General features: G+C 44.9%; 1 protein-coding gene across 1 annotated transcript; it reads left to right on the top strand.

Annotated features, from left to right (window-relative positions):
• The first annotated feature begins 1471 nt into the window (after positions 1-1471).
• SLC37A3 (solute carrier family 37 member 3) lies at positions 1472-19546 on the top strand. The gene is made up of 14 exons (XM_065743154.1): positions 1472-1647; positions 2552-2666; positions 4166-4258; positions 4753-4836; positions 5943-6088; positions 6701-6797; positions 7826-7910; positions 8737-8918; positions 11233-11374; positions 12592-12693; positions 14463-14510; positions 15487-15638; positions 17299-17364; positions 18165-19546. Exons 1-14 carry the CDS (start codon positions 1556-1558, stop codon positions 18255-18257), a joined length of 1497 nt encoding a protein of 498 aa, XP_065599226.1. The 5' UTR covers positions 1472-1555; the 3' UTR covers positions 18258-19546.
• Positions 19547-21417: the final 1871 nt, after the last annotated feature.

The following is a 21417-nucleotide window of genomic DNA, read 5'->3' as shown; positions in this document are numbered from 1 at the left end:
TACGTGGGGCTGCGGGGCCGCGCCCGGTGGCCGGGGCAGGGCGGGGGGGAATGGCTTCGCCTTGCGGCTCGGGTTGGGTGGTAGGAAGCGTTTCATCTCGGAGGGAGCGGTGCTGCGCTGGCACAGGCTGCACGGGGAGGTGCTGCAGTCACCGTCCCTGGAGGTGTTCGGGAGCCGCGTGGATGTGGCACTGAGGGATGTGCTCGGTGGGCTCGGTGGGGGTGCAGGAGGTCTGCGTGAGGTCCCGCAGCCGGCAGAAGATGAGATGGGATGGGAGCGAGGCTGGGTGGGGCATCCCATCAGCTGTCTCCGTCAGCACATCCACGTGAAATGGTGGATTATGGCCAGGGAACTGTGTGCAGAGCTGAATTCCAGCTCCAGCGCATTGGAAATGGCAGTGACAGTGTTGGAATATTGCGAAGCTCGCTCAAAATGTGTCCTGTGAGTGCTCACGTACGTGCAAGTTCATCAGGACCTGTTGGAGCGACATGAGGCCGAAGGTAACGCTCCCCTGGATTATATCATTGCCAGCGATGGGATGTGGCGTCACCATTACGAGCCAGAGTCAAAACGGCAGTCCACGGAGTGGTGACATGCAAATTCCACGTTGATAATAAGTTCAAGATGCAGCTATCAGCCGGCAGAGTGATGTGCCCTGTCTTAGGGGATAGGAAAGGGGTGATCCTTCTGTATTCCCAGACAGACTATCAGCTCTGACCACTGCATCACGATGCTGACTGAGTTGAGGGCTCAAGCTTTTTTGACACCAATTTGAAGACTGGAGCACATTGCCAGTCTTCGTTGGCCTGTCCTACCGTGCCCACTGCATAGTCCTGATTTGGTGCCTTTTGACTTCTGTCTGTTCAGGCCGGGGAAAGATGAACTGCATGGGTAACAATTTCTTAGCTACAATACCATTGTAGCAGCTGTGAAAGAGTGGGTCACCTCTGCTGGTGCAGATCTTTAGGAGCGCAGCATGCAGGCACTTGATGGTGAAATTACACAGCTAATGGTGGTGACTACATTGAAAAGTAATGTTTCTGACAGCTTGTTGTATCAATTCGTGTTACTGTGCTCTTCCTGTCTGTTGTAGTTTCCATGGAAATAAATAGGAGACGTTACTTTCAGAGCGACTTATGTATGACATATGATCACTCTGTAGTCTACCAAGTATGTAAATACTGCACAGTGGTCACTGACGTGGGAAGAGCTGCAGTTGGGGGAACTCCTCTGGTGTGGGGCACTGTGGAGCACGAGGAAGAAATGGGTTGGGGGATGACCATGGGGAGCTTGGAGAATGGGAGTGAAAAAACACAAGTGATCAAGGAAAGTACAGCTGATGAGGTGGATGGAAATGTGGACTGAACGGGGAAGGAATACTGCAGAGTTGTTCCTGCTGAATTCCAGCTGTTTGATGAACAGCACTGTGTTTTGTACTTGTATTTTAATTCACATGCTTTCTTCTTTTCTCCCTCCCCACCTTCTTCTGTTTAAGCAAGAAGACAAAATGACCTAGGCACCAACCAGCTTTGCTGCCAAGGGCAGGAGCAGGGCCATGGCTGTGCCGGGAAGACAGCCTGCAAACAGGGGCCTGGTGTCCCGTTGCACTCACCATCATGTTGTCGTGTTCCTGCTGACCTTCTTCAGGTAGACTGAGTGTCTTTCTGCAGAGAGGTGTTTGTTTCACTGAATTTGGGGAGGCACAGAGCAAAAGTAGGGCAGTACTCTTAATTTTGGCTCTGAGCCTTGGAAACAAACTCAAAAGCCAATAGTAACAGCTGGTCTGGGAGTCCTGCAGTAGCAAAGTGAAACGTGCTGTGCCCTTGGGGAATCCAGCTACAAGTGGAGCCCTCACCAAAGGCAGGACTGACTGTGCCAGGAACTCAGCCCATGGCAGAAGGGTTGGCCTGGGTGGGGTGTGTGGGGAGGTGCTGAAATGGGGCGGGGGGCGCATCTCGTGCTTGGAACTCATTTAATGCCTGGTGCAACTAAGGGAATGCATTCTTGCCTCTGAGGTCCTCTCTTCTGCAAACACTGTTTGCAGAGGATGATGGACCTCTGGAACAGAGAGATTTCTGCTTCAGACCTGAGGATCTCCTCAGTTTGTGTCTAAGGCTCGTGTGTTATGCCAGTTAACAACAGCTGGAGAAACATTCCGCCTCTGTAGAAACTTTACTTTGCCAGTATTCTTGGTACCTCACAGCAATACTGCCACTGATGTTTTGTCTTAGAAAGCAATCTTATAATAGTGATTAATTAGCAAGATCATTGTGTTCTATTTTCTCTTCATTGTTTTTTCCCAAGATTTGTAATTCCTGTTTTGAAAAGAGGAGCTCCTTTCCAGTCAAGACCCTGTTTTGCACAGGGTGCATGCTGCTGCTTCTCTAAAATCAGTGCCTGCCCATAATTTTGGGTTCCCATTGCTAGTAGCCATCTCCAAAACGTCAGTTGTCTGTTATGAGCATATGCCTAAATATTGAGTCTTATCCTTTCTCACGTGACCTGCAGGAAAGATTTGGCCAACCTGTGCTTCTGTTTTTTTTTCTGTCAGCTATTCCTTGCTCCACGCTTCCAGAAAGACATTCAGTAATGTCAAAGTCAGCATTTCAAGCCAGTGGACTCCGTCCTGCCTAAATAGCACAACCTTTGAGCTCCGGCCAGATGAGGTAATTAGCAAGTACCAAGAAAGATGGGTAACTTCCAGTATGCTTGGGTTGTGCTGCTCAGGAGGCTCTTTTATATCTTTCTTTCTGTCAGGGTTGCTTCTCTGAATGTGGGTGAGAACTTCAGGTTTCTGAACTGTAGTTTTCTGGATCACCAGCTGTTGTTGAACTCATTCCTCGTGGTTCCCAGAGAGAAGTTTGTTAGGAAGTTAGTGTTCTAATGGAAACTGGGACACCCTCCTGCTGATGTAGCCAGCTGAATGGAGGAGGTGAGGGAGGGGGAAGGAGGAATCCTGCTTTGAAGTGCCAGAGGCAATAAAGGATAGCAGTGAATGGGGTTACAATGCTGTAACATACTGCCTCTGGCTTTCTGGTGCTAGTGACCCTATCATGATTTTATTAGATCTGTACTTTTCAGTCTTTACAGATTTGTAAGTCGTCTGGGGTGTTCTGTAATGAATTTAAGCCTAGTGATGAAAGGTGTGATTCTCTTACCTTTCTAAGACACTTAATAGCTTGTGGAACTCCAGGAATCTGTTAAATTGAGTCCTACTGCTATAAGTAGGTGTTGGTGGCTTCAAATGGCAGCAAATGTTTTTCAGGGTCTGTATTGGTTTTCTTTGACACGTGAGACATGCAGAAGCTGTGTTGATTGGCCGTATCAAAATTCCCTTAAACTAAGCAGATGTGTAATTGGTGCTGTCTGTATAGCATGTTCCTTTGGGGAGGCAGAATCGAACTAAAACTGACAATGGTTGAGTTAGATGCACTTGTAGGCCAGGTTTGGATTGTTTGCTTGTTTTTCTAGTGGGGATAAAGGGCGGAGGAAGCACTCTTTTAATAAACATTATTCATTCTTCAAGTCATCCTCAAAGTTTGCTTTTTCCCACTGATGTCTGTAATGTTAGTTTGGGAACAATTGAAGCTTTTCCTTTGTTTGATCATACTGAATGTAGGTTAACGCAAAAAATTAGCCACTGAAGTTCATCATGCATAGTTTCTATCCAGTCTGTTTCTTCCCTGCTTTCCTTTTATGGTCTGTCATGTCTTATTGTGCTTGCTGCCACAAAGACTTTAAGGGAATTATTCATTTAGTGAAGACAGAAAGATATCTACAGGAGAGGCACTGCACATAGAACAGAATATGCCTTTATTGTATTATTCATTAAGATACGCATCAGTGTTTGCATGTATGAAGCTGTCAACAGTTGTGCACTTGTTAGAAGCAGAGTTTGTTTTCCAGTCACTTGTCTTGATCCAGGTGGAAGTTGCATTTCTCGTTTGGCTTGCTGGTTTGTCATTTAGAAGTGAAACAAAAAGGTACTGGGCATTTTCTGCTATACATCACATGAGAATTGTTCTTAATTTGTTGATTCAGGTGTTGGAAGAGTAGTTGGTTGCTGAGGCCAGATGCTCTTCTGCTTCGGAGTTGGGGTTTACATCAAAAAGAATGTAATGAGCTGTGCTTCTCCTGTTTACCTGTTACAATTTTCTCCTTGTAGCTCTGGAACAGCAACCATTTATTTCCAAATGCAGAAGAAGCAACTCTCTTCTTGGGAACATTGGACACCATTTTTTTGTTTTCCTATGCTGTGGTGAGTAAAACTAACCCAGAGCTGCTGAGCTTTGGATGAATCTGATGAAAGATGGTTGCACCTACATTTGGAGCAGGTGTACAGGACCTTCTTGGACTTGCCTAGCACTAATGCAGTTAAAAAGCTTGGTTCAGGAGCTGTTTTTTTTTTCCTTTGATTGTGTGTGTCTGTGCCTGTGTCCCATGTGAATGTGGTTGTTGACAAGTGCAAGAGAAGTACTGTCACTTCAACATTTCTCACACCCCTTTCATGTGTGAGTGGGAGGTGTAGTTCTAGCTCTCCAAAAGCTCTGTTGAAATTTTTAAACGTCAGAGATTGAATGAACAACTTAGGAAAAGCAGGGATATTTTTGGTGGCAGAGGAAGTGGCTAGAACCAACCTGTAAGTTGATACAGAAACATTTGGGTCAGCTTGCCCCCTCTTCTTTGTTTTAATTCTTGTAGATAACAGCTGCCCATTTTGTGGCTTTATCTGTCGTTGTGTTTCCTTCTCAGGGTCTCTTTGTGAGTGGCATTGTTGGAGACCGCCTGAATTTACGCTGGGTTTTGTCTTTTGGCATGTGTTCATCTGCTCTGGTGGTAAGTCGGAACATCCTGGTGTGAGTTAGAAGTACTTCTGTTATGGTATCTGGATAGGGATCTATTTTTGAAGAGGAGACTCTGTGCGATCCTTGCCTTGAGCTGTAGCTGTACCTCAGTGGTCCCAATGCACTGGATGACTCAGCTCTTCCTGAAATTTCTATTTATGGATACTGTGTCAGAAGGAAATGCCTATGTTTGAGGCACTGGCTAGAGACTTGATGAATAGCTTTTGCACAAGATCGGTGTATTTGGACTTTTCGGGACCGCCTGGCGTTCCAACTGTTCTCCAAGCACACATATGTTGGCATCAAGTTTTTCTGCCTGCAGGTGCAACTTTTACTGCCTTCTTTAAAGGGAGTGCTAACAGTACTGAGCATTCATCTGCTTATTTTGTAATTGGCAGCAGGGTGTACATCAGAAATGAATGACTGCATAAAACAAAAGCATTCTTCAAGTTGGAGCCACTGCAGATGAGCAAGAATCAGTTTTATCTCATTGTGGTTTTCCAGCTGCTGAATTAATGTAAACCATGGAGAGTGCTTGATTGCCCATTGGCTGTGGAGCCCACTGTGGGTTGTTGCATTCTGCAGACACATGATCACAGGCAGATGTGCATCCAGCACAGTGTGTTTATTTTGGCTAGTTGGGATTAGAGCTTGTAGTAATTTGTAATCTGGCTGTAATATTTATGTTAATTTTCGCATAGATTAAAGAGCTACTGGAGGTTTTGTGTTCGAGTGCAGACCTGTGGTTTCAGATGTCAGTGCAGTAACGAATCAAGAGGCTGCCAGGCTTCTAGCATTGTTGCTAAAAGCATTTGTCTCTTTGGGTGTGACTGGGTCGTTTACAAAAATAAGTCTTTTGGAGCACAAGTGCCAAAACGGTGTGTTTCCCTCCCGAGTTGTTTGGGCTCTAGAGTTGGTGCTGCGGTGGCTCAGCAGAGGGCGCTGTCAGCTGTGAGCCACTTCCCAAACAATACCATGCCTGCCTCTGCCAGGGACCTTCTCCCTGAAATGCTTTTACTTCTCACTCTCAGCTTCCGAGAGTAGCTTCGTGGTTTCTTTTCTGGTCTATTATTATCTCTTACTGTTATTCCTCCCTAGGTATTCTTCTTTGGCACACTGACAGAGTGGTTGCATTTCTACAACAAATGGTTCTACTGCTGTCTCTGGGTTGTGAACGGCTTGCTGCAATCCACTGGTTGGCCCTGTGTGGTTGCTGTCATGGGCAATTGGTTTGGAAAGGCTGGGTAAGCTGAGATTTCTACGGTGACTCACTTCTCTGACCTGCTGAGTAGCTGGCTGAGCTGGAAGTCTCAAACCAAAAAGGCATAACTCTCTTTTTCCAACGTTTTGGTTAGAATTAAAGTTGTGTGGGATGCCTTACTTGTTTCTATTATCTCTTCCGTGGATCAGTTTGATGAGAGCTAACAGGCACAAGGTCAAACTTGAAAAGTTATGTAGTGCAGAGTGGTTGAATTCAATTTGTCTTGCCAGTGGAATACCTGGTTCTGACCACTTATCACTAATCAGTTCAAGTGGAAAATGATTTCTATGAGCGTTGAGTCTGTCACTGGGGGATGATGAGCTATAATGAGCTATAGCCATAGCTTGTAAGCCAGTTCATCTCTGCTGTAATAGAGGTGTTTCAGAACAGAACATTTCTCGTTTATTTATTTGGTGTCCCCAAGTTACTTCGTGTTTTTTTTGCTTTAAGAGACCTTTGATTCTCTTTGGAGCTGGCTTGGAGAATGTTGTAACTTTGAGTAAATTGAAGTTCATTCTGATGTTATCTGTCTGCCTCGCTCCTAATATCACCCCTCCCTGTATCCTCCCCTCCAAATTCTCTTCCATTTCTGCAGTAGAGGTTTTGTATTTGGCCTCTGGAGTGCCTGTGCATCTGTGGGAAATATCCTTGGGGCATTCCTTGCCTCCTGCGTTCTCAAGTACGGCTATGAGGTAGGTGTTGCTGTCTGGCTTCTAGTTAGGCCTGCGTACCTGGTTGAGTTATGCAGAAGTTATTACTTTTCAAGACAAGAAACTAGAAATACTTTTCTTCTTATCTGAACATCCAGTTTCGTCTCAAGTAATTCTGTGGTAGGAAGCAGGGAGCAGAGCAGAATCTTATTCCTTTCCTGACCCTTCAGACTTGGGAGGAATGAAATTGAGACTTCTCGGCAACGTGGTTGACGTTTTTGAAGAGTCTTAATGCTGAGTGTATTCTCTTCTGATTGGAGTGGCTTAAAATGCTTATCGAATCATGTCTGTCACAGGATCTTACTGAAGTTGAGTTCATTGCTACTGAGTAGTGGTGTAGTTGTGACAGATAGAGATACAGTTTCTTGCTGGGAAGAGGCCAGCCATGCTTTATATTGCTGTAATACGTGACGCGGGCAGTTCAACCCAGGGAACCAAGGCATGTTGGAGCACAGACAGGCAAACAGGGCTGAGAAGGGAAACGTTACTGGGCGCCAAACAGTAGGCTTGTGTGGAGATTCATGAGAAATCAGGGTCATGTTCTTTTCTGGGTTGCACAGTAAGAGAGCAAAAAACAGTGGCTATAAAGTGAACCAGGGAAGGTTTCAGCTAGAATTTAGATAAACGTTTAACTGTGAAATCAGTTAAGCACTGGAACAGGCTCCCTGAGCCTGGAGCGTCTGCCTTTGGAGTGTTTCAGGACCCGATTGAAAAGACTCCCTTGAGCAGGATGGTCTGAATTTGATGTTTGCCTCTCCTTTAAGCACTGCCTTCCAGTGTAGCTAAATCTGTGATTGTGTTGGGTGAGCTCCTTCCTCCGTCACCTAGATAGAACCAAGTCTGTTCAGGATATGCAGAGGTCACTTGTTTCCAAGTTTTATGGATGTAGTCTGAGTTGTAACTACGTTTAGTCTCTGTCAGGGTCAGGATATAGAGAGGCCCTCGTTGATCAAGGAAGCCCAAGTGACTACAAGCCTTTGAAAAATAACATATTTTTTATTTATCATCAGTATGCCTTCTTGGTGACTGCCTCAGTCCAGTTTGCCGGGGGAGTGATCGTCTTCTGTGGGCTCCTGACTTCACCAAAGGAAGTGGGTAAGTACAAGAGGGCTGCAGTATTTCAGTTCTTTCATGGGAAGCGGATTTGCAGATTTCCATGTAGTACTGAAAGTGCTGCTTGTTCTGACAGCACTAATCCTCAGGATTCTTACAAAATTGTGTTGCACTTTAATACAGAAAATGTTCTTACCAAAATCACACTACATGTCATAATGCATCATCTGTATTGAGTCTGGATTTTTTAAAAAACAAAATGAAACAGCCTACCTCTAATCCTTCTGTTAGGATATGCCTAATTCTGAGTTTTCCTTCACCTGAAAAGCCAATAGTTTATTAAGAAAAAGTAAGCAAGCTGCTCATGAAATACTGTAGGGAAAAGAACTATGGCAAACCCTAGCTGGGCAGTAGAAGAGAAAATGCTTTTGGTGTGCAGGTTTCCAGCAGCCAGTTAAACAGCTCCCAGGATATGGTCCTTCTCTGGGATGATGGTAGGCAAGCCAAAGTGTAGCAGGAAAACAGAAGACTCTTCAGGCTTTGACAGGGACATGGAAGAGGTTTCCCAGCTGCTTGCAAAGGCTATGAAGTTGGTAGCACTGAAAGAATCTGCATAAAAGTGTTCAGCATCCCAGTGAGCTTAGTGCAGTTGCTAAGCCTTCCACTCCAGAGGAGGCATCTGCAGTGTTGACATTGCAGAACACCATCTAGAAATGTTTCTAAACCAAAGGAGGATGGAGGAATGGGAGAGCAAGGGAACTTCTAGAAGGGGAAATTGCTTAAAAGAAGAGAGTGTGGCTTTAGACTGGGGAGAGAGTGAACAGTCTGTGGTCCGTTGTTCCTGTTGCATATCCCTTGTGTAACGTAGGCCTTCCTGAGCTTGGAGCAGATGAAGAAGGCAGTGCTGAGGAAGATGCCAACAGACCTTTAATGGGCGATGATGATGCAGATGACGATGAAGGCAATTACTCGATCCAAGCAGCTGATACTGACAGCCAGCCAAAGGCCATTGGCTTTTTCCAGGCGTGTTGTCTTCCAGGTGTAGTACTGGTGAGAACACAGATTCTTGAGTGGGATCCAACTTCTATTTTTTAAATATAAATGTGACTTTTTGTGTTGTCTGCATTTGTTATTGTGACTGTTAACATATTGACTGTTAGTATATTTGTCAACTTTTCCTGTTAAAACCTTAGGATTGGGGCAGTTATCTCTGTGTGCATGCACTGTAATACTGTCCTGATATGGACTTCCCATTGGATTCCTGCTTCATTTAGTCAATGTGGTGAGCCAATGAGGGCCATAGAGGTCCTGCCCTTTTTGCTGGTGAATTTACAGGGAGGTAAAGAGTAAAGCCACTTTTCTTGCTGAGGTAACTGGACTACCCTGAGAAGTTGAATTCTTATTGCTGGCAGAGCATCACAGTAAACTCTGTGGTGCTGATATTTGGGTGTGCTTTTTTTAGTTGCTTTAGAACAGAAGGCTGTGCCTGAAAAAGCCTTAGTCAATGTGATGGTGATGTAATGAGCCAAAGTAGGTATTTTTAAAGAGATAACTGGAAACAAGGCACGGTGATGCAATTTCCCCATGTCTTCATCCTGTCCCCCTGCATGAGAACTTGGACTTCTGGATCAGCAGTATTGCCTGATTCATTGATGTGATCCAGTTGAAAAAATAAAACAGATATTAAAAAGTAATGTTAGTTTTCTGTGCAAGTGGGCTGTATGCCCCCTGAATACTAGAGTCAGTATGCTGAAGCAAGTGGGGTGGCTGACTCAGTGATAGGTGTGAACCATTTGGATTTGATCATGAAGTAAAACTACTGAAAGGGTGATAGTGTCAGGTACCCTTAAGGGGCTAAGCAGTTTGCTGTTGTGATTAAGGCAACACAAGACCTAGAAGGAGTGAGTGGATGGATTGGTTTTGGTGGTGCTAAGAATGGGCTGATAGAATAAGAGCCTTTATTTCTTAGCAGAGGTGGAAGCTGCCTCAGTTGGTGTGGCTTCTTTTCATTGACCAGAATATGAGGAGATACTCTTCAACTGATGATGATGTTCCTGTGCTTGGGATTTTGAGAGCGTGTGTTAACCCAGCGATGTGAACACCTCTGAGTATGAATTTTGTCTTATGTCAGAGTTCTCTGTCAGATGAGTGAGTGAGAAACCAAACACTGAGAGAACCTCCGAAGATCTGTTAAAATCCTACAGGGATTTTATTTATTTTTCTGTAGTTCTTTTCTTCTCCTGCTGAGTTGTATGGTTGGAAGAGTTTTAGCATAGACAGTTTTGCCTTGGACCTCCAGAAATTCAGTGTTGAATTGATCAATCTGTGTGACAGTTTCTAAGTGTGTTGTAATGAATACCTCTGTACAGTGCGATTGTTCACGGTCAGAGCCAGGAGAACTCTAACACTGCTGTGTCTTACATGGTGAAAATTTGTGTCCTATAGAAGTGGCAGAGCATTGCCAGTGCAGCTGGTAATGATGTATTAAAAGAATTTCAGAAGAGCTGATTTTGTGTCAGAATAATCAGCTTTTTAAAATTCAAGCCCACCTTCTTCTCAAAAGCTTTGATCCTAGCAGGTAATTTTTTCCACCTTCATCCTCATTCATCCCTTCAAATGTGGATCCCTTAACTGCTGTGTCAGTGCATATCACGAGGCGTTATGGAAATAGTGTGCCTCATCCTGTGGCATGCTGGCCCAGCGACGCCAGAGAAAGATCCTTTGCCACATAGGAAAGATCGACAGAAGGAGATTTCCTTTTGGCTAAGGAGAAGCTGAGCTCAGCAGCCAAAAGGAGGAGGTTGTCTCAGCTGCTGCGTGTGGAGGGTTAGCTTTGGCCAAACTTTCCTGGAATAAACCTGTCCTGGAGTACTTGCCTGGTGATTATGAATGAAACTTTTCTCTCTCCTGGTGCTGTAGGCAGGCAAACCTTCTGAACAACAAAAAGTAGCACAGAGGATCTACTTCACATAATTTTGCTCAGCATGATGTGCAGATGACTAAATTTCAAGCTTGTTTCATGTCATATGGTTAACGCCCTTCTCCTTAGAAGGTGAATTAAATATTAAATTTCCTTATTTATTTATTTTGAGGCCTTGTGTCAGTTCTCTCAAGATTGCACTGGAAGCATTTTAACCCATTGCGTTTACTGACAAGAAAATAACCTTCCTGACAATGATTTTTGTACTCCTGGGTTCCCTTTGATGTTCATCATTAAGCTTTCATGATGCTGCCTTCCTATATGAAATGCAGAAGCACTTTCTCCTGAGAGCTTCAGTTAGCTACAGGGCTTTATGGGAAGAAGCAGAAATGCTTTTTGCTTTTCTCGAGTGCTAACTGCTTTCTGGCCCACTCTTTGTTGCAGTATTCTTTGGCCTATGCCTGCCTGAAGCTGGTGAATTACTCATTCTTCTTCTGGCTGCCCTTCTACCTCAGCAACAACTTTGGATGGAAAGAAGCAGAAGCTGACCAGCTTTCCATCTGGTATGATGTGGGAGGAATCATCGGTGAGTGAGCAGGGGAGCGGTGACATCTTCTGCAACTGCTCTGCTAGCATTTGAAAATGAAAGACAGCAGATACAGCTCGGAGCAGTCAACATTCATTGCAATCTAGCTGTTTGCTGAGTATATAAATAGGCTTCTTATGTATGTCTGTGCTTGTCCATTTTCTAAAATGTAGAGTTATATTAACCACCCAGATAGATCACGTATGATTTAGAGGATGCCATCATATTCTTGGACACTACTCCCAGCAGGCATTTCTCTTTACTTCCTGGGACTTCCTGAAAAGTGCCAGCTACAAAAGACAGCATCCCAACTGCTTGCTGCTTCCTTTCTGACAGGTACCCCTGAGGGAGAGGTGAGGTCTGCGCTGTGTAGTGCTGTACTATATCTTCTGTCCCGTATTTATAAGAACAGACTCAGTACAGAGCTCAATAGAGCAGGCATAGCTCTGTTATCTTCAGTAAAATAAAATGGAATGGCATTTTTTCTGCCAGCTGCAAAATGTGCTAGTTTTCCAGAATAAAGAACGTACTGTCTGTGTGATTAGGCTTCCACACTCCTGTGTTCAGTTTCTTGCTTTATCACCTTGTCCAGTGAGCTTTCCTAGAGCATACATCCTTGTTTGGGTCTTTTCAGTGTCAGTTTTTCTGCCTCTGTGGCATTCTCTAAATTAGGCTTTCTCAAACACTGTAGTTCTTACCAGCGTAGCAGTTCCTATGGAGGTAGTGGTGATGCATAAGGTGATTTGTGTCAGCTATCAACATTTGTTGCAATTAGCTGCACCTACCCTAAGTAGGTGAGACAGCAGGGAGCGTGAGCCCCCTGTGTGCTTAATGCTTTCCCTGTGAAAAAGAGCTGCCTTTTTCCTGCCCTTTCAGTTTAGGGAACTAGCCACAGCATTAAGCTTGCTCACATTCAGAGTTGTGGTTGCTGCTACAGGGGAAGGGAAAAGAAAGCAGAAACACCGGGTAGTTGCATGCCTGAGGGGGAAGGAAAAAAGCAACAAATTCTTAAGAAAGCAGCATGAGTAGTTTTCCCTGCTCTTTTGGGGCCACTTAGGTGGACTGTTGCCTCTGTGACTGAGGTGTAAGGGCAGGAGATATCGCTTTCAGGATCACAGAGAAAATATACGTTAATCAGACTGCTGCCCTCAGTGATATGGCTTGGTTTTGTTCAAGTGTTAGCTCCCTAAGCCTGATGATGATTTACTTTTTTGCAGGTGGAACTATCCAGGGCTTGATTTCTGATGTGCTACAAAAGAGAGCCCCAGTGCTAGCAATTAGCCTCCTCTTTGCTGTAGGCTCTCTCTTTGGATACAGCCGTGAGTATGCTTTTGCATAGTGATCAGATGTTCATTTGGTGCTGCTTAGAGAAGGCAGAGTACAGCCTGTTCTAATCATGTTTTCTGGTCTTGAAGCTGCTCCTGAACCAGGATGGTGCCTTTTGGTTTATTTTGCTTCATGCGTGACACTGCACAGGAAGAAATCCATTATCTGATTAATGAGATGGAAAAAACATTTTGAGTGGTTGGATTTCCCTACGCTGACAAGCTGTGGTACTAATTCCTCTCCAGTGTCTGGAAGATTTCTGGCATTGTCACTGCATCAAAACCACAACTAGCAGAGCAGGAAGTATGAGGCATGTCCCTGTAGTAAGAGGAAAGAGAATCTGGGGGAGATATGTGCTGAAGAATGTATACCTATATACTACAAAGAGGCAGAAGATCTTAGGCTTTACCTCTTACTCTTCTGAATGTGGTAAAATCAAAGAGTTCCTGCCTCCTTGATATAGTAGATCCATCTCCTGGTGGCTGGCTATTAGAAAAATTCTGTCGGGAATATTGACATAGGCAGATCTCATTTCTGTGAAATGTCTATGAAGCTCTTCTATGAGCATCAGGTTTGTACACTGAGATGTATTCTTCAGTGATTCCAGAGTGATTTGACTTGCTTTTAAGTCCTTTCATTCTTTTGTATTTTCCTCTAAAATGAGGTGGCATTACAGGCCAGCTTTTACAGAGCACGTTGAGATCTGTAGACAGAAATCACTGCCACAGCTGGACATGACCTGTAAACTGCACCTTTTCAGAGGCATGCTGGCTTGCTCAAATGGTCTCAAATGAAAGTTAGTGAGGTATAACCATTAGATAGCAAAGATTGGGTTTGGTGGAGTTTGGTGAAGTTTTGCCAGATCTTTTGCTACCTCCTTGCTGTCAAAAGTGAGTTGGAAGCAAATACAGTATTATTGCTGATGAAGTGTGAAGCTTGTACTAGATGGCAGGGCAGCCAGAGGTCCAGGTGTCTGGTGCTCAACTCAAAAAGTGCAGTTGTGCAAGGTATGCAGAAGGCTCAGACGTGCAACACAGAGTTACTGCACTAACAATTAAGTTTCTATTATCCAAACTGATGGAGATGTGTGTTGCACGTAAGGGTGATAATGGACTGAGAATATATCAACAGGGCTGCAACTTGTGTTACGTGTGGTAACTATGTCATGTGGGGGCTCAAAGTTGTGGTAGTGAGTAAGGAGTTCAGAATATGCCTGGAACTGAGGTTTTGGGGAAAAGAATGCCTGAGAAACATTGAGGAATTGTGATGGAAAAGCAGCTGTGTGTACATAACAGTGCTGTTCCTACAAAGGCAAGCAGAACCCTTAGATCGCCCAGGCATGGCCTGGAAATGGGAGATATGTTGGGAGAGTTTTAGTCTAATTCCACAGAAAGACAGAGAGAATTCTTGTATTGAGGAGCATCAAGGAGAGTGCTCTGTCTTTGACACAAATGGCTGTTTGTAGTGGGGGAAAAAAAAGGCATACAAGGGCCAGAACCCAAGGCCAGGCAAACTTAATAGTGAAATAGGGGACAAGCTTCTCAAGTGCTGTCAGGAAACTTCCGGACCTTCCATCTCCAGGTGTCTTTGCTATAATACTAACCTGTGTGGAAGTGTAGCCACATAAAAGCTACTGTTACTTCATAGATAGTTGAACAAGTGTTTCTAACTGGATATTTGCATGCTTCTTTCTAAGCCTAAATAAATGACCTTCTCAAGTTAATTTCTTTTACTTAAGACTTACCCATTCTTTCTCCTGCAGGTTCTCCTAATAGCAAACCTATCAATGCTGTGATCATGACAATTACAGGTATTGTCTAAAATGCCACTGTTATGCCAGTAGACATTTTTATCAATTTATGATGTATGTGTATATACACTGTAGAAAAATCAGGCTTAAGTTGTGGTAATGCATTTGCGTGTACTATCATTTCTGCTGACTTGGCAGAATGAGTAAAATTTGAGGCCAAATGATGTTACTTTTGGAATGTACCTGAACAAAATTTGCCTAACAGAGGGAAGTATGGAACGTAAACTGTACAGAAGAATGGCTTGTGACTATAGGGACCTGCCTTGGCTCAATATGATGGAGGTGGATTTCTGCCAAAATATCTGGCAGTGATCTGTTGTGTGGGGCAAAGATGTGCTACTTGCTGTTATCTGTGCTGCAGGAGCAACAATCTGTAGCAGAGAAGTAGGTATACATATACAAAGTTGTGGGCTGTGGCTCAGGTTTGAGGGTGTTTGTCAGGTCCCTGAATGCCCTGTGTTTTGTGAAGGGCCACGAGCTTTTTGTGCTACGAGATGTATGATGTTGTGTTATGGAATTAAGATCAGCCTGCATGAATAGAGCCTTTCTTTTCCAACACTCCTACTTCAGAACTTGCTGTTCCATGGAGTTTTTTCTTCCTTCCCTCCACCAGCCCTTGGGTGATGAGGCTGTAGCATGGGGGACGTGTGTGTGTGTGAGTGCTTCATGTTGAGGGTTTCCATATGCACACTGTTAAACATTAGCTGTTTCAATGTGCCGCATCTCCCTGCCTCGCTTGTGCTGTCAAATGAAGATGTGCTGGCTGGCAATTTGTGTGTGCATGCTCCAGGTACATGAGGTGTGTCAGGACTGTATTCCTCAGCAGTGATGATCAGCTTCTGGCTGCAGTTAGTCTGTGATCACTGGTCCTAGAATTAATCCCGAGCGGTGCCCGTTGGAATCCATGTTTTGAAGATGTCCTGTTGAAAATCTGTCCCCTTGTTTTGCACCAAGGCCGTTTTCTTGGCTGTTTCAGGATTTTTCATTGGAGGCCCTTCTAACATGATCAGTTCTGCAATTTCTGCTGACCTGGGACGCCAGGATCTGGTGAGAGGCAGCAGCGAGGCTCTGGCAACGGTCACGGGGATCGTGGATGGAACTGGCAGCATTGGTGCTGCAGTAGGCCAGGTGAGGTGAGGGGAAGGAGAAGGGTCTGTTGTGGTTACAGATGTTAGCTCACTCCTCTGTTGCACACAGTGTGTGTGTATGGTATTTGCTGAACAAACAACCATGAGAATGTTTTACGCTCCAGTGGCAGAAGTTGAACTGAGAACTAAACTAAATATTTCTAGCCCTGTCGTTACAGCAATTTCATAAATCCAATGAGTCTGAAACGTTCATATCCTGAACTGGAAAAAGCAGGAGGAGGTCAGCTTCACAAAGAGGGAGAATAAAATGCTTTGAAATTTATTTGGGATTTTTGCTCAAAGGTTATAACAAAATCTACAGAAAACTTTACCTACAGGACCGAAGACGTTTAGAACACCCATTATGAATGCTGCAGTGTTTACAAAGCAATTTCAATTTTGCTCTTATTTGTGGTTCCCCTTTTTATTTGCGGATATCTCTTACAGCCTGTAAATCTGGCACCACTTACTTGGATAGTTCTTACACCACGCTGCCAGCGGCCTGAAGAGCAGACTGCTGCAGAAGAGGAAGCAGACAGCGTGCCCACTGGGGGCATTTATACTTCTCCCACAAAGTTAATTCTTGTATTTGAGAATACAGTGGTGCTTTGGGATGAGGGGACTTAGCAGGAGGATTGGAGCCATTTCTATTCCAGACACTCTGTAGTGCTGGTGTAATACCAATGGTTTAGGCAAGGCATACAAGCTTCTGTTCTCTGAGGGAATTTGGCTTTGTGCTTGTCACTTGTTGCCTGGTAAATACAATCGTTCTGTCTCATAGGAAAGATGCCACTTGTAATTTTCCGTGCTTAATGGAGGTAGGTGCCTTGTGGACATATTGAAGTGCACTGTTGCACTCTGTTTTCTTACTACATTGTCTTCAGTGTTCCTGCCTTCCCCCACACATACCATTGAAACCTACGTCGTCATAAAAACTGGGTCTTTAGTTCTGAAAAATTCCACCTGCCTCCCACTCTAACATGGGAGTTTGTTTCAGCAGAGACGAGCATGATGTCATTCTGGGGGTGTGTGAGTAACAGCAAAAGCACAATGAATGTGTTGGAAACTCAGATCCTGCTTTGTGCTAATATAACCAGTGGTGAAGAAAGGAAGCCCTTGTGCAGCAATTGAGTATAAATCTGCTAATAAGGAATACATTTTCTTTTACAGACTGCGTAGTCCTATGGAAGAAGGATGCAGTTCAGAACAGGCTATAGTCTGAAGTGTCTTGCCTGTGATGAAGGGTTAAGTAGTCAGTAGTTGCACAGCTCTTAAAAATGTGTCCTGTCTGATTTATAAGCCATTGTAGAGCTTTTAGCTCTTCTGAGAGTACTTACATCCACTTATGTCCTGGTGTTCTGTGCAAAACCCCAGTATTCAGCGGAGTCAATTTGTCACCCTTGAAGCTGTAGTTCAGCTCTGTCTCTGTGCTGCTGTGAGTTACTGTAAAACGTCAGGATGATGTCTCTGCTTTGCTGAGATGGGATTTTACACAGAAAGGCTGCTCTCCTGAGTCATCTGTCTTGACAGGAAAAGATCAGCTGGAAGGTTTGTGATCAGCTCTTTGTGGCACATTGACAGCCCACAGATTCTGAAGGAGTGATGTCTGAATGTCACACTTATCTTCCCAATTTGAATCATCTCCTCCTCTTCTGTTTCAGTATCTAGTGTCTTTGATCCAAGAGAACCTGGGATGGATGTGGGTTTTCTATTTCTTCATTCTAATGGTAAGAAATCCCCCCGTTTTTATTCTTCTACCAAGTTCAATTTGCAATGGCAAGTTTTTGTGAGAACTGAAACATGGTGTCCCAGGCGTGCAGTCTACTTCTGTAGTAGCTACAGGCTCTGATGCAGTTATCAGAGTGGTCTCTGGTGTGCCTTTGCCTCAGGGTGTATAAATCAACTGGGTTCATTCTGGATCCTTTAAAGTCACATTGCTCAACAGGAATGAGGATTTTGGCAGATGTACAAAAATACTTACCTAAAAATACCTGTATGCATTTCCTAAAGTTCACTCTGCCTGACTGACTTCCAAGGCAGGACATTTTCCTCATTCATCTCCGTGCTGTCTAATCCCTAATGTTTTCAGAGAGCTACTTGTTTGTCAGCCCTTGAAGGTTAGTGGAATGACTGATGAGGGTCTTGAAACTTAAAATTAAAATGCCTTGTCCTGATACAGCACCAGGGGACAGTTCAAGCCCTGATCGCCTCGGCGTTACCACAGTGTAGCAGTGGCGGGAATCGTCTCTGCATCTCTGCGGACAGTGGAATTTGGTAGCTAGCAGAGATGGCCGGGAGGAAGGCTCTTGAGGAGGTGAAGGGCTCAGCATCTTCCTGGAAAGAAAATCACGATAAGCTGAGGTCATAGCAGCCTCCTTGCAAGCTCAGGCATTGTGACTGCTGCGCATCTTGTTGTAGCTTTTAGCCCCAATCTTTCAACGGAGCCCTCGAGTGCTCTCTGGAGTGCAGGTTGACTGCAGCTATTGTTGCCCTGTGCTGATCCTCCTGGATGTGCTTCTTTCCACAGACGAGTTCGACCATCCTGTTCATCTCACCATTAATAGTGAGGGAGATCAGATTGCTTCTGCACGAGCGGCGCCTGCGGATGCTGGCTGAGTGACTTCTGCTTTCCTCCAGAAGGACTGTTGTCTGGACCTGATGTCTGGGACACTAATCAGATTCCTGGGAGACTTGTTGGTTACATCTTCCAGGTTTGGACTAGTTCAAAATGACTCTGTGAGATGGGATTCACCTGCCTTTGCAAGCTTGGTATCACAATACCAAATACCTGTCCTGAGACCATCCACATCACGGAGCTGCTGCTCGAAGCTGGCCAGTCCCCAGGGCTGGTGGATTGTCCCAGCTGAGCAGCTTCTCCATGTCAGCAGTCACATTGAGGTCTGCTGTTGGGTGCTCTCACTGCTCTTCCCTTACTTATTTATTTCTGGGTGTCCTGACTACAGGTCAGGTGTTTAAAACTGACATTAGAGAGGCTGTCGTGCAATGCATTTTGATGCTTTGTTGTGCTGGCAAAAGCATACAGTGCACTTCATTGGTAGTCTCAATTTACAATCACTGTAGCTTTTAGAAAGGGCAATGTATTTGGAATTTGTGCAGTCCACTTGTTTCAAAAATCCTGTTGCTAAATCTCTGCACACATGGACCTCTGCTGTCCCTGGCTAATAACTGTCTCATATTCCAGTAGATGTGCATGGAGATGTTAACTCCATAAATACTTTTTTTTAGCATTTTTATTAATAATATTACTACTAATCTCTGGGAAATGAGATTTTGTTTTTTAAATATTTAAACAGACAAATAGTGTGCAATATTTAGGTAATACTTTACAGTGATCTCTGAGGAAAAAAGCCTTAACAGATCCTTTGCCTCTAAAGGAACTTGGAACGGCTTTGGGGATCAGCGATGGGACACAAATACTTTCACTACCAGATTGTGTTTTGTACTTTGATCAATACTGACCAAAATGGGATTGCCTGGTGCCCCTCTGAGGGAAATGTCACTTACTGCATCCTCGTGGGGCAACTGCTTCCGACTCCAGCAGGGGATAAATGGGATGAATTTAAGGGACCTGGCTGCTCTCAGATAGGGGCTTCCAGACAGGGACTGAAGCAGCCTCGTGGAACAGTACCAAGAAGAAAACGCTGCTGTCTCCCCTGTGCTCCCCTCCCTATGGCTGCATAGGGGACCTTATACTCCAGGGTTCTGAAGTTGAGTTGTACATTATAGATGCAAGAGAGCTCTAAAATCGCATGACTGCACTTAGGGTGGGAGTATTAGAGCATTTAGCAGTACTGCAGCCAGCAGATGGCTGACTGACACCTCTGACATCTGATGCTGATGTTCATAGGATCACTGAATAAGTTCTCAACCAGTTGTCTTCAGCTTTTGCTTGGGATGTTTGTGAGATGCGTGAACTTCTAACTGGACGGTGATGCCTGGTGGGGGCCAGGGGCAGGAAAATTCTTGAAACTGGGAATCTGAATCTGTTTTTAATGGGAAAATTGCCTTTTTAACATGTACAGCGATGTTTTTAATTTATGAATGTCAATTTTTAGTCATGTGATGATTGTGACGAGCGGAATGTGATCAGTGCCTTATGGTTTTACTGTATGGAATGGTTGCTTTGTGATCGCTGCTCTTGCAGCGACGGGTCTGGGCACAGCTTTCCTAATACAGAAGCTCGGCTACTTCATTTTTATACTTCTTTTTAAAGTCTTTTTTTCTTTCCTGGTGGAGGTGATTGTTGCCTTTTTTGCTAATCCTCAAAAGGTGTCACCGCTTGGGAAAATGATATAATTAATCTGATGGGGGACCTAAATCCTGTTCTTGCCTCTTCTCATTCCCATTCCAATTTTGCCTGTATAATTAGAGCAGGGGACCGAGAATCTATCATCGGGCTCTCACAATTATGCCCTGGGGTTGCTGTTCACGTCCCAAGCTACTCATTAGCCCCTGTACAAACAGAATCAAAACTCCCTGAAACTGAGCTCCAAAATGGATGGTGGCACCGTTTGGCCCAGCCGTGCTGTCTGAGGTGCTTGGTTTCAAATTCCAGCCTGGATGGGCTCTCTGGCCGCTGCCTGGGTGCGAAATAAGCTGTGATGAAAGGTGGGCTGGGAAGGGGACGTCGCCAGGGGCACTGGCCCCTGGAACAAATGGTTTCCTGTAAACAGCTCTGTCCCCTCTGGAGAAGTGTCAGAAGTGCTGTGAGCAGGCCCAAGCCGCCTGCAGCTCCCGCGTACGTGCGGTGCTGCTCGGACGCCCTGCCCTTAATGAGGCCTTCCCGCATCTTCAGGAGTTTTGTTGTAGTTGTTGTCCCGCGTTTGCGTTCCGTGTGTTTCTTCAAGGTGCTCAGATGGAGAAAAGTTTTCAATCTGATAATGCCCAAACCGATCTCTCACCAATAAACTCGCTTTGACTTGAGCTGGGCTAAGCCGCGTGCGTGCTCTGTGCCGCCCCTCTCAGCGCCGTGCTCCTGTTCCTCATTACAGGCGTGGATCCCACAGCTGCTGTGCACCCGGGCTGTCAGCCCTGCTGCTCCCACACGGTTCAGCAAAGCCTCGTGGCCACGTCCCCATGCACTGTGCTCTGGCACTCTGCCTCAATCTCTCAAGCAGCTCTGTGAGATCCCCATAGCAGAGATGCCTATAGTGATGTGCTTAATGGTGTTGAGTATAAGTTCCAGCTTCTTTACTTGTGGGTTGCTGTTTATATATTTATTTTTCTCCCCAATTATTTATTGATTGGGATGTAGAAGTCAGGTGTTCTTATACTGAAAAGAACCTTGCCATGTGGCAGCCAGCCCCGCTGTGCCTTCCCTTCCGTGGCTTGTTTCTTGACACACAAATCCACACCCATGCTTAACTGTGCTTAAATGGACACAGTGGGGGATTGTGTAATGGTGTTTGTGTTTTATAGTTGACTGTAAATTCAGAGTTCAGCACAATACCCAGTTGCTGGGGGAAAGAGAAAAAGCACACGTCTGCACATTCTGGTCCCTCACCCCCAAGCAGCTTGGGGGGCTGTCAAGCTGTTCTTCAAGAAAAGTAACTATTCCTATTTTTATCCCTCTTCTGCTGCTCTCCTTCCTACTGATAGATTGGCTTAGAGCTTTCCAAACCAAACTACTCTGGAAGTGCCGTTAAGAAGCAGTTTTCCTTGAATTTGTATTGGGAATACCGAGAGCAGCAATCCCATCCCTGCCGCTGCGCCTGCAATCTTCAGAATCTGATGTTGGGCAAGTGGGAGCGTGAGAATTG

The sequence above is a fragment of the Cyrtonyx montezumae genome, unplaced genomic scaffold (genome assembly GCF_038088225.1).
Source record: "Cyrtonyx montezumae isolate F1298 unplaced genomic scaffold, pur_monq_1.0 scaffold_3, whole genome shotgun sequence".
Classification (NCBI taxonomy): domain Eukaryota; kingdom Metazoa; phylum Chordata; class Aves; order Galliformes; family Odontophoridae; genus Cyrtonyx; species Cyrtonyx montezumae.
Note: the sequence above shows the minus strand (reverse complement) of the source record. Positions and strands in the feature narration are given on the sequence as shown.

Excerpts from the sequence above, each read along its gene's own strand:
- SLC37A3 (XM_065743154.1), top strand. The coding sequence starts at position 1,556 with ATGGCTGTGCCGGGAAGACAGCCTGCAAACAGGGGCCTGGTGTCCCGT. Across the intron at positions 2,667-4,165 it reads TTGAGCTCCGGCCAGATGAG|CTCTGGAACAGCAACCATTT; the intron begins GTAATTAGCAAG and ends TTCTCCTTGTAG. Across the intron at positions 8,919-11,232 it reads GTCTTCCAGGTGTAGTACTG|TATTCTTTGGCCTATGCCTG; the intron begins GTGAGAACACAG and ends TCTTTGTTGCAG.